This window comes from Nycticebus coucang, chromosome 2 (genome assembly GCF_027406575.1).
Source record: "Nycticebus coucang isolate mNycCou1 chromosome 2, mNycCou1.pri, whole genome shotgun sequence".
Taxonomy (NCBI): domain Eukaryota; kingdom Metazoa; phylum Chordata; class Mammalia; order Primates; family Lorisidae; genus Nycticebus; species Nycticebus coucang.
In genome coordinates this window covers 116968036-116980156 of record NC_069781.1, presented here as the reverse complement: position 1 = coordinate 116980156, position 12121 = coordinate 116968036, and the positions used below count along the sequence as shown (strand labels likewise).

At 49.3% G+C, this 12121-nt stretch overlaps 1 protein-coding gene across 3 annotated transcripts in view; it reads left to right on the top strand.

Annotated features, from left to right (window-relative positions):
* The window catches only part of CSNK1G2 (casein kinase 1 gamma 2), a 34479-nt gene that overhangs the window by 14996 nt on the left and 7362 nt on the right, over positions 1 to 12121 (top strand). For 2 of the 3 annotated variants that reach the window (XM_053581195.1, XM_053581175.1), the window contains exon 2: positions 9466 to 9921. In XM_053581195.1, the coding sequence (XP_053437170.1) occupies positions 9735 to 9921 (187 nt within the window). In that variant the 5' untranslated portion in view covers positions 9466 to 9734. Of the gene's footprint in view, positions 1 to 9071; positions 9153 to 9465; positions 9922 to 12121 lie in introns of those variants that run through there. The other variant, XM_053581184.1, reaches the window with a different exon arrangement.

Sequence of the window (12121 nt, the reverse complement as noted above, 5' to 3'; positions counted from 1 at the left end):
AATACCCAGAGTGACACAGAGTGAGACTCTGTTACCAAAAAAAAGCACCTTCCTACTCAAAAGCAGACTCCCAGAAAAAGGCAGCAAGAGACATGGTGTGGTGGTGTGGGGGCAGGGCACAGACACCTGTGGAGCTCCCCCTGCCTGGAGGTGAAGGAACCTGGTAACAGGAGGAGCTTGGAGGAACTGGACAAAGTGGGTGAAGTATTGAAACTTAGACACGGGTCCCTGTGCCAGATTTGGAGGGGTTGGGCAGTGGCACCTTCAGCTCCAACTTCCTTCCTGAGCCAGCTCACAGATCTGCAAAGATTTTGGGACCCTTCAGTATTCTTTTTTTTTTTGAGACAGAGTCTCATTGTCACCCTGAGTAGAGTACCGTGGCATCATAACTCACAGCAACCTCTTCAGCAGCTAGGACAATAGGTGTCTGCTATGATGCCCAGCTTGTCTTTCTATTTTTAGTAGACATGGTATCTTGCTCTACCTTAAGGTGGTCTTGAACTCCTGACCTCAAGCAATCCACCCGCCTCAGCCTCCCAGAGTGCTAGGATGACAGGCATGAGCCACTGTACCTGGCCCAATTATTTTTGCCTTTACAAAAACTTGTCTAGGTGTACTTTGTGCATGGAATAAAATTCACCTCCTTGTACAACTGTGACCCATCCCAGTCAAAGGCTATTGCCCTGTGGCTTTGTTTGGCACTGTGTAGCCACCCCATACCCGCCACCCCCCACCTATGATGATCCAATTCCTGCAGTTTTGCCATTTCTAGAGTCACAGAAATGGAATCACACAGTACGTAGCATCGGGCTAAGCCCAGCATGTCTGGTCTTGTGGCTTCTTTCCCTTGAGTCCTGGCATCTCCATCAAGAGCAGTCCATAGCATGTCCATCCCTTCACCAGCTGATGGATGTTGTGGTTGTTTCTGAATTTGGACGATTTCAGGGAAAGCTGTGAGCATTTGAAATGTGGGTTTTGTGCTCCATTTCTGCTCCTCTTGGTAAGCCCTGGGGTTGGTCTCACTGAGCAGGTCTTGCTCTTGCTGCCGTGTGCAGGGCAGGAGGTAGGGGTAGCTTCTCAGACCACAGGGAGGCCATCTGTCCCCTGGAGCCGCCCCATGAGTCCTTTCTGCTGGTGGTTCCCAACCTGTTGATGCTATGACCTTTATGGGTCTACTTTCTTTCCTCAGTTTCCCTCTCTTTTCCTTAGAATTCTGCTTTTAGTTTTTTGGTCTTAAGCTGTTTCTTAGAGAAAGTATTAGTCCAGAATTGGTATATTTCTCTGAGCTTCTTTGGAACAACCTATCTACCCATAAGCCATCCTATGGGATCACAGACGTGCCTGGTGGGCTTTGGAGCAGCTCTGGGTGATCCTAGGTCCTGTGTGTTCCTCACCACAGGCCTTTCCTGTCCCTGCTCCTCTTTGCTCATGTAGCCTGAGTTGCATTTTATAACTGAGATGTGATTCGTGGACTATACCATTCAACCCTTCAGAGTGAGCATCTCAGTAGCTTCAGCGTCCTTACAGAGTTGTGGATCTATCACCACTATCTAATACGGGCCATAACCATCATCCCAAAAAGAGATTTTCATCATCTCCAAAAAGAAAGGGTGGTTTTGTTTTCAACTTGAGGGTTCTGAAATGTGTTTTCCATGTCCCACTTCCCAAGGGAGCTTCATCTGCCTCTGTCCCATCTTGGCCTCATTGTGGATGGGTCTGAGTGTTGCCACTGACTCCTTTCCCCCACTAATGTCAAGGGCTCTTCTTCCACAGTCTGAGAATGCCCACTTCCCCTCCTTGTCTGGAAAGAGGGCCTGAGCCCTGGATGCAGCTGCCTGGGGATATGTGAGGTGTCTTTTTCCTGACACCAAGTGATGGTGTTTTCCCACCAAGTGATGGTGTTTTCCTGAGATTGGGGTCTTCTCCTGACACCAGTTGCCCAAGTTAGCACAGTCCCCCTCAGGCTGAGGGCTTGGCTCCAGCTTTGCCCCCTCCCCAGAAGCCAGCCTGAGTCCAGACTTGCACCAGATCAGCCTCACATGGGCTGGGGTCCTCATGTCTTCTTCTGCAGAATCTGCCTGAATCTCCTATAAAGGAACTGAACAGGAATGGCCATGTGGAAGAGGCATAGGGCCAGGTGTGGGAGTGTGAAGCTTCCATGCTCTCTCTGAGCACCACTTGGGGGCACCCCACAACTGAGTCTCCTCATTAGCATAAACTCAGGTGTGGTCTAGGGGCAGAGACCTGGTGTGCTCCTCACAACAGGGCCACACCTGCTAATGTCCCTTTCTGCTTCTGCCAGCTTCCACCTGAGAGGACGGGAGAGCTATAGCATGTGTTTTGGGGTTGGCACCTCTCCAGCAGCCTGGCCCCTCATCTGGAGAGTGGAGGGAATACAATGCTAGCAGGTGGCCATGGGGCAGGAGTCTCCCAGGACAGGAGTCTCCTTAGGATCCCTGCAGCCTGTGTGGATTTTACCTCTGATTCTGATGCATCTTTGTGTCTCATGTGCCTCTGTCCAGTCTGTGTTTAATGTGCACACATGTCTGCACTTCTGATAGGAAAGGAATCCAACAGTAAATAACCCACAGGTGTCTACTAATGGAGGGAGCCCCTACCCATGGAATCATGACGTTTTCCAAAAGTAGAAGGATATTCCTGGGCTGATGGGTCTTCTGGGTGTGTCCCAGGGTACAGGGGTGGGTGGTGGAATGGCTGCCCTGGGGATGCATGAAGTGGAGGGCACAGGTGTACAGGCTCTGGTTTTCTGCCCTATGGGCACAGGTGTCCCTGCAGGAGCTCCACCTGCTGTACCACATGGAGCTGAGCTACATCCTTCACGCTCTGGCTCTTCTGTCCCCTCCAGACCCCTTTTGGCCCAGGGCTTGTCACAGCCTGCCACTGTAACCTCCACATTCCTCCCATGCCATTGTCAGCAAATCCCTCACAATGGAGTAGTGCACAGATGGACTGGTGAAGAGCAGGCTGGCAAAGGATCTATTCCCCTTGCAATTTTTATGGCAGGCAAGGGCCATGACGTCCCTCACACTCTATACCTGCAGTCAGAACTGGGCATGGCCAGTGGAGGACATGGACCCAGGCTCAGCCGTCAGCCACCTGTCCCCTTGCATGGAGGTACCTGGTGGGGCTGCTGCAGGGGCATCCCCTTTGCCTGGAGTGCAGGGTGTGGCCCTGTGTTGCCACCTGGCTCTTGAGTAGCCTAGTGGGCAGGAAAAGTGGCCCCTCCATGCATGGTTGGGAGGAAGGGGCCGCTGTGGGAGTCCACCTGGGCCCATGACACATGGAGATGCTGCCCAAAGTGGTCTCCCAGCTCCCACCTTGGGGTGTCCCACTGCAGATAAAGATAGCTGCAGAGAGAGAAGTATGCATTCACAGACCTCTGCTGAAGATGAGGAGACAACTTCCCCCACAGTACCCAGAAAGGATGTTAAATTTTCATAGCTGAGTTGGTTTAGAGGAACTGAGTTAACAACTTGGGAAGTTTCTCTTGTGCTTGGACAGTAAGGAAAATTAGCCAGTGGCCACTAAGCAGGGATGAAATAACAGTAGATTGATACCTTTCCTTTAGCCACAGTCACTGGTTCACATCAGTATCTCTGGCCACCTCCCTTGTGTCTGGTGCAAAGTTGGGTACCAGTCTTAGTCCAGTGGAGAAACTAACGTGTCCGAAGTAAACCACGGGTCACCAAGGAAATGCAGATCAAAACCACAGAGGAGGATCATGTTACCCTACCAAGACCTGTGACCAGTAAGATAGTAGAAGCATTGGTGATGGTGGCAAGGATCAGGACCCCTTACAGGGCTGGTGCAAGTGTGAGTTGGTACAGCTGCTGTTGAAAAAGAGTCTGGCAGTTTCTCAAAGACTGAAAGAGAGTTTCCACATGACCCCACAATTCCACTCCTAGGTACATAACCCTGAGAAATTAAAACACATCTACATAGAATTTTGTACACAAATGTATTCACAGCAACAGATTCATAACAGTCAAAACTTTGGAAACAGCCCAAGTGTCCACTGAGGCATGAATGAACACACACAACGTGGTCTGTCCACAAGCTGGAGTATTGCTCAGCTATGAAAAACTCTGACGCAAGCTACAACATGGATGGACCTTGAGGACATCACACTCAGTGAGAGAAACAGACACCGAAGGACACACAGTATGAGATTCCATTTATGTGAAATGTCCGGAATAGGCAGATCTGGGGAGACAGGAAGTAGAATATTGGTTTATTCTGAATTTTACAGGACATAATTTACAAATAAAATATATAATACTCTGTTGTAAGTTCTATATAGCTTGTTGTCACAGAATGATTTTGTCAAATTGTTATATCAATTGCCAACCTGTGGCCATTTTTATTTTTATTTATTTTAAATTTATTTATTTTTATTGTTATTTATTTATTTATTTATTTATTTTTGTAGAGACAGAGTCTCACTTTATCGCCCTCGGTAGAGTGCCATGGCATCACACAGCTCATAGCAACCTCCAACTCCTGGGCTTAAACGATTCTCTCGTCTCAGCCTCCCGAGCAGCTGGGACTACAGGCGCCTGCCACAACGCCCAGCTATTTTTGGGTTTGCAGTTCAGCCGGGCCGGGTTTGAACCCGCCACCCTCGGTATATGGGGCCGGCGCCTTACCGACTGAGCCACAGGCGCCGCCCTTATTTTTATTGTTAAATCATAGCTGTGTATATTAGTGTGGCCTTTTTTTTTTTTTTTTGTAGAGACAGAGTCTCACTTTACTGCCCTCGGTAGAGTGCCGTGGCGTCACACAGCTCACAGCAACCTCCAGCTCCTGGGCTTAGGTGATTCTCTTTCCTCAGACTCCCAAGTAGCTGGGACTACAGGCGCCCACCACAACGCCTGGCTATTTTTTTTGTTGCAGTTCAGCCGGGGCTGGGTTTGAACCCACCATCCTCGGTATATGGGGCCAGCGCCCTACTCACTGAGCCACAGGCGCCGCCCAGTGTGGCCAGTTTTAATGAGGGAAATAGGTCAGATGTACTGTGGTTAATGCATTTGTACATTAAGGAGTAAATAAGGTAAAATAGTTTTCAAAAACTTAGAAGAATATCTTCTTAAATTTTTTGTGTTACACTATGTAATTGATTTTAACTTTAATTGGTGTTATTAACAGTTTCTGGGTCACATTAGGTCCAGAAAAGCATTAAGTGAGGGTCTGATTTGTTTGGCCAATTTCTGAGGTGTAAATTCTGCTACTGGGACAGATCTTGGTGATGTTACTAGTGCAGGGTTGGAAAGTGATGTGCAGGGCACACCTTGTTGTATTTTGTGTTTTATTTTTACTTCAGATATACTACATTTCTCCCTGTTCCCTGAGACACAGCAATATTGAAAGTAGGCCAGTTAATAACCTTGCGGTGGCATTTGAGTGTTCAAGTGAAAGGAAGAGTCAGATATCAATTCTTAACTTTCTTATTTTTTTTATTTTTATTTTTTTGTAGAGACAGAGTCTTACTTTACTGCCCTCGGTAGAGTGCCGTGGCGTCACACGGCTCACAGCAACCTCCAGCTCTTGGGCTTATGTGATTCTCCTGCCTCAGTCTCCCGAGCAGCTGGGACTACAGGCGCCCGCCACAACACCCGGCTATTTTTTTGTTGCAGTTTGGCGGGGGCTGGGTTTGAACCTGCCACCCTCGGCATATGGGGCCGGCGCCCTACTCACTGAGCCACAGGCGCCGCCCGTCTTAACTTTCTTATTTAAAAAACATTTTTTAAAGCCAGCCAAATTTAGCAGGTCTGTCTACCTAGTGTTGTAATTAACATAGATATAATATGACAGAAGCTGGAAATGATTAAGCTTATTGAGGCAGGCATGTTGAAAGCTGATGTAGGAGGAGAACTAAGCCTCTTGTGCCAGTTTGCCAAGTTGTAAGTTCAGAGGAAAAGTTTTGAAGGAAATTAAAGCTGAAACAAGCTAGGCATGGTGTTGTGAGCTTGCAGTCCCTGCTTCTTGGGGATGCTGAGGCAGGAGGATTGCCTGACCTCAGGAGTTCTAGGTTGCAGTGCTGATGTAGAAGCTGCAGTAAGTTATCCAGAAGATGTGGCAATGACCACTGATGAAGATGACCTCACTAAAACAGCAGATTTTCTATGTAGACAAAACAGCCTTCTATTGGAAAAAGATGCCATCTATGATGTTCATAGCTAGAGAAGAGAAGTCAGTGCCTAGCTTCAGAGTTCAGAGCCTCACAGGATAGGCTGATGTCAGGGGCCTGTGCAGCTGGCAGCTGGTGAATTAAGTTGAAGCCACTGCTCATTTACCATTCTGAATTATGCAAATATACTCTGCCTATGCTCTATAAATGGAATCACAAAACCTGGTGACAGTACAATTGTTTACACCTTGGTTTACTGAATACTTTAAGCCCATTGTTGAGATCTGCTCATGAAAAAAGATTCCTTTCATAACTGGGCGTTGTGGTAGGCACCTATAGTCCCAACTACTTGGGAGGCTGAGGCAAGAGAATCACTTAAGCCCAAGAGTTTGAGGTTTCTGTGAGCTGTGATGCCATGGCACTCTACTGAGGGTGGCACACTGAGACTCTGTCTCAAAAAAAAAAAAAAAGATTCCTTTGAAAATATTACTGCACAGCCCACACTTCTGGATGGCCCAGAATGTTGCCCTTCACCCATCTGGATGATGGAGATGTGCAAGGAGATGAATGTTGTTTTCATGCCTGTTAACACAACATTCATTCTGTAGCCCATGGATCAAGGAGTCACTTAAACTTTCAGTTCTGATTGTTTAAGAAATACATTTCATTTTGTAAGGCTGTAGCTGCAAGAGAGTGATTACTCTGATGGATCTGGGCAAAGTAATTGAAAACCTTCTGGGAAAGATTCATCATTCTAGATGCCATTTATATTATTCATAGAAGGTGTTCAAAATGCCAACATTAACAGGGCTTTGGAAAAAGTGGATTCCAGCCTTCATGGGTGACTTTGAGGGGTTCAAACCTTCAGCAGAGGAAGGAGCTGTGGTTGTGGTAGAAATAACAGTACAACTAGAATTAAAAGTAGAGCATGAAGGCCAGGTACGGTGGCTCATGCCTGTAATCCCAGCACTTTGAGAGGCCAAGGTGGGTGGATCACCTGAGCTCATGAGTTCAAGACCAGCATGAGCTGGAGTGAGACCCCATCTCTAAAAACAGCTGGGCGTTGTGGCAGGTGCCTGTAGTCCCAGCTGCTCCAGAGGCTGAGGCAAGAGAATTGCTTGAGGCTGGGCATGGTGGTTCATACCTATAATCCTAACACTCTGGGAGGCCAACGTGGGTAGATTGCCTGAGTTCACAGGTTCAAAACTAGCTTGAGCCAGAGCGAGACCTCATATCTAAAAAAAAAAAAAAAAAATTGCCAGATAATGTGGTGGGTGTCTGTGGTCCCAGCAACTTGGGAGGCTGAGGCAAGAGAATCACTTGAACCCAAGAGTTAGAGGGTGCCATGAGCTTTGATGCCACAGCACTCTATCAGGGGCAAAAAAGTGAGACTCCATCTCAATAAATAAATAAATGTAGCCTGAAGATGGGACTGAATTCCTTGGTTTCATGATAAGAGAAAGTTGCTTCTTATGGATGAACAAAGTGGTTTCTTTTTCTTTTCTTTTTATTTATTTATTTTTTGAGACAGAGTCTCAAGCTGTCACCCTGGGTAGAGTGCTATGGCATTACAGCTCACAGCAACCTCAAACTCTTGAGCCTAAGCAATTCTTTTGCCTCAGCCTCTCAAGTAGCTGGACTACAGCCCACCACAATGCCCGGCTATGTTTTGGTTGTAGTTGTCATTATTGTTTGGCAGGCCCGGGCTGGATTCAAACCCACCAAGTCTGGTGTATGTGGCTGGCACCCTAGCCGCTTGAGCTACAGGCATGGAGCCCAAAAAAAAAAAAAATTTTTTTTTTCTTTTCTTTTTTTTTTTTTTTTGAGATGAGGTCTCACCATGTGACCCAAGTTGGCCTGGGTGGGCTTAAATGATCCTTGAGTAGCTGGGACTACTGGTGTGTGCCACCATGCCCACCTTCATTAAGGTGTGTGCATTGTCTTTTTAGGTGTGATGCTACTGGGCAGTTAATACATCGCAGCACAGAGTAAACATAATTTCTGTATACATCGGGAAACCAAGCACTTGTGTCATACAGTGTTGCTCCACAGATAGATTAGGCATACGTAACTCCAGGAAAACGTGTAAAGTCATACGTTTTGAGTTTTGATTATCTTTTTTCCCATGTGGCTTGTTCAGCTGTAAGTTTCAGTACTTCGATCTTTAAGTAATGATTGGGTACCATGTTCCCACCTTCCTCCTGTGGCTTCTCTGACTCTGTGAAGGTGGGGGTTTCTGTCTGCCCTTCCACCTAGTGACCCCAGACAGGAATGGCTAGTCACTTTGGTAGGAGGAAAGACACAGTGGGAATAGTGCTGGGCAGGTGGGAAACCTCTGCCAGGCACAGCATGATTAACGCCCAGGGAGCAGGCTCTTGGGGCATCCAGGAAGCCTCTCACAGGTAGTTGGCTCATGTTGGGGTGGCTGGGGAGGCATCAGCCTCACCCCTGGCAATGGAAACTCTGAGAGCTGAGTTAACACTGATGCCTGCCCTCCGCTCCTTTAGGGGCTACCCTGTTCACCATGCTCAGGCCAAGCTCATTTGTCATGATTGCCCTGCCTTTTCTGGGAGCATATTTTCCACCCAGACCCCAGTGGTCCCTGGTCCTAAAGAGGTGGCCCCTGCAGAGTCAGCTCAGCCGTGAGCCTCGCAGGAACCCCAGCCTAGATGAGAGGTGGATGGGCCTGCTGCTGAGGCCTGGCACTGTTTGAGGGAGGTGATGGACTTTCAGAGATGTGTCAGCCCTGTTTCAGGTCAAGCTGACTTGTGTGTATCTGAGTCAGGTGGATGCACAGCAGGGTGTGGAGCTCAGGGGCCAAAGGCAGCATTCTGGGCTAGGAAGTGTGTGCTGTGGATTCCTTCTCAGTGCCAGAGGGTTCTTTCTCCTCCCATAGGGCAACAAACTTGATGCCTGTCCCGTGCTGGCTCTGGTTGATTGGCTGTCCACTTTGGCCTGTCCCTCAGCCCCTCCTGTGCACCTGGAGGGCCCAGACTGGACTCAGGTACCCTCACAGCCCATGAGAAATCCAGCCTGCCCCACTTATCGCAGCTGCCGCTGGGAATGCAAGGCCCATGCTGCCCCCATCCCTCCTCCCTGTTCCCTGTTGGTCCCTGCTACAACCTTCTATTCAGCTCTTGGTGGATGCTTCACAGAGCTTATGTGGACATTGCCTGTCTCATTCAGGCCTTTGAAGATTTCTTTAGACCACCAGCCCAGCCCTTGAGCCCCTCTGATGTGGTTCCCAGTTCACCTGCTGTCCCATCCCCTGCCAGTGGCCTGCCAGCCTCCTGACCTGTGCCTCTGTTTCTTCACAGCTGGGAGCCACAGGATTTGAGACAGTGGGACCTGTCAGCAGAATGTCTCCTCCCCCTGAGAGCGACCCCGAGGCCACCGAGATGAGCACCGCGGCCAGGCCCACAGGAGCACCTGCATCTCACTAGCCGGGAGCCGTGGGCTGCCTGTGCCCGCCTGCCAGGCTGCAGTGATGTACTAGCCACAGAAAGGCCGCAACCTCGGGTTTCCACAGACTTGGGATTTGCACGGCAGCAGAGTCACCGTGGAGAGGCCAGGGTATCACAAACTTATGGATTTTGACAAGAAAGGAGGGAAAGGGGAGTTAGAAGAGGGCCGGAGAATGTCCAAGTCCGGCGGGGGCCGCAGCAGCCACGGCATCCGGAGCTCGGGTACCAGTTCAGGGGTCCTAATGGTGGGCCCCAACTTCCGCGTCGGCAAGAAGATCGGCTGTGGCAACTTCGGGGAGCTTCGCCTAGGTGAGCCCCTGCTCAGCAGTCGGGAGGTTTTGGGAGGCTGCCCCTCTAGGGACACAAACCAGGGCCCTGCCATGATGGGCATTGCCCCCTGGACTGCTGTGGGTATGTCTCGGTATGAGTTCTGCTCCTCCCAGGAGCTTTTAGGGGTAATGTGGCCCTGGCCTCTGCTTCCGGGGGATACTCTGTTGGGGGTCAGTTGTGCGATGGGCTACAGACTGCAGATAGGCCATACTGCAAGGGGGGAGGTGCCTGCATTGGGGGCTCTGAAGTTATTACTTCCCATCCCTGGTCTCTAGGCTGGACAGAGACCTGGAGTATTCACATTCCCAGCACTGTTGGGTGCAGTCAGTCCAGTAGCTGATGTCCCTGGTGCTATGTGCCACTCCTTGTTTAAACATCTAAAATGCAGCACTGGGCCTTCCCAGGCCTCCATCCCACCTGCTCTTGTTTCACACTGACCTTGAGCCTGGGTACTGCTGGTTCAGGACAGGCAGGGACAGGTGGTGGTGGCCGAGGAGCCAATCTCCCATAGGTGCCCCATGTCAGGGAGAACCAACACCTGGCCCCCAAAGCCCCATCTTAGGTTGTCAGATGAAGGAAACAGGCCCAGGGAGCGGGTGTGATTTGACCACACCTTCAAGGGAAGCTGCCTAGAGACCACCTTGGACTCCACACATATTCCTTACCTATGTGTTTGGATCTGTGACCCACCTGTCTGCTTTAGTTTTCTGACCTGTTAAATGGAGTAGAGCCAGTTCCCCTTGTGGGAGAGACAAGGTAATGAGTTTTGGGCAGGTGGTTAGCAATGGGTGAGTGCCTTATATACTGTCATCAGCCTCTCCCCTCTCTAGAAGATGGAGGTTATTGTCCTAGCACAACACTTAAACTTGTGTATTCTCACTGGCTGGAAACCCTGTTCTGAGCCAGGGCCCACCCTAGCCCTTTGCAGAGGCTGCTGGGATTCTACCTTCATATGTAGAGTTGTGCTTTTGCCCAGCCCACTCTGGACTTGGGCCATGGAGCCTCATGCTTGTCTACTTGTGGCTTCAGGACATCTCAGACTCCAGCTGATGAATTGAGCCTCTGCTAATAAGAGCCATTCCATCTGGACCCTGCTGCCCACAGGATATACACACATGTGTACATACACTCAGACACACGTATGGATGTGACACATACATATGCACACACAAACCCATAGATGCATATGCACAGACATGTGCACACAAACATGCATGTCACATGTGTACGTGTGTGCAAGCAGGCATGCACAGATACCACTGCACACATTAAGTGCACACACAAACACCCTTACACATGTACACATCTCTGACCTACAGCTCCTGTAGCCTGTACAAGGTAGCTCTGTACTATTCTGGGGGCCCTATACTGTTCAGTGGCCATTACAGGTGCTGTCCTTTGCACAGGTCCCCTTAGGGAGAAGGAAGTTTATTTTGAAGTTTAAAAAAATTTCGGTGTATGTTCTTTTCAGTCTGGCTTCATGGGCTCAGTGTACATTCAAGGGCAGCTGTGTTGCATGAATCAGTAGTTGCTCATTGAGTGGTGCCATGAGGGTGTCCAGTATGGAGTGCTCTGTGTTCTCTTCCTTTGTAACCCTGCTCAGAGACATTTGGGTGTTTCTACATTTCTGTTGTTAATAGAACTGTCCTGGACATCCTTCTGTGAGGCCCATGTATATGTGTGTGCACGCATACATGTGTATGTGCATGCGTGCGTGTGTGTGTATTAAAGTGTTACGCCATGTAGCAGTATGTGCTTGAGAAACTGTGACGCTGACTTCCCCCAGCTCTTCCACCTGAAGCCCCTGCTATGGTGGCATGTGGAGTGCCAGGCATCCCAACTCTGACCGCTCTAAACTGTCAGGCATCCACAGGTGGAGGCGCGGTGGGTGTGCAGTGGTACCCACTTCAGGTTCAATTTTCCACTTCTTTGATGAGTCATGTTTTCCAACATTGTCCCCTTGTGTATAATGTGTCTTATTTATTAGAAACAGAGTGTCTGGGGCAGTGCCTGTGGCTCAAAGGAGTGGGGCATCAGACCCATATGCCGGAGGTGGCGGTTCAGACCCAGCCCCGGCCAAAAACTGCAATAAAAAAAGCAATAAAAAAAGAAACAGAGTGTCACTTTATTGTCCTCGGTAGAGTGCCATTGCATCACAGCTCACAGCAACCTCCAGCTC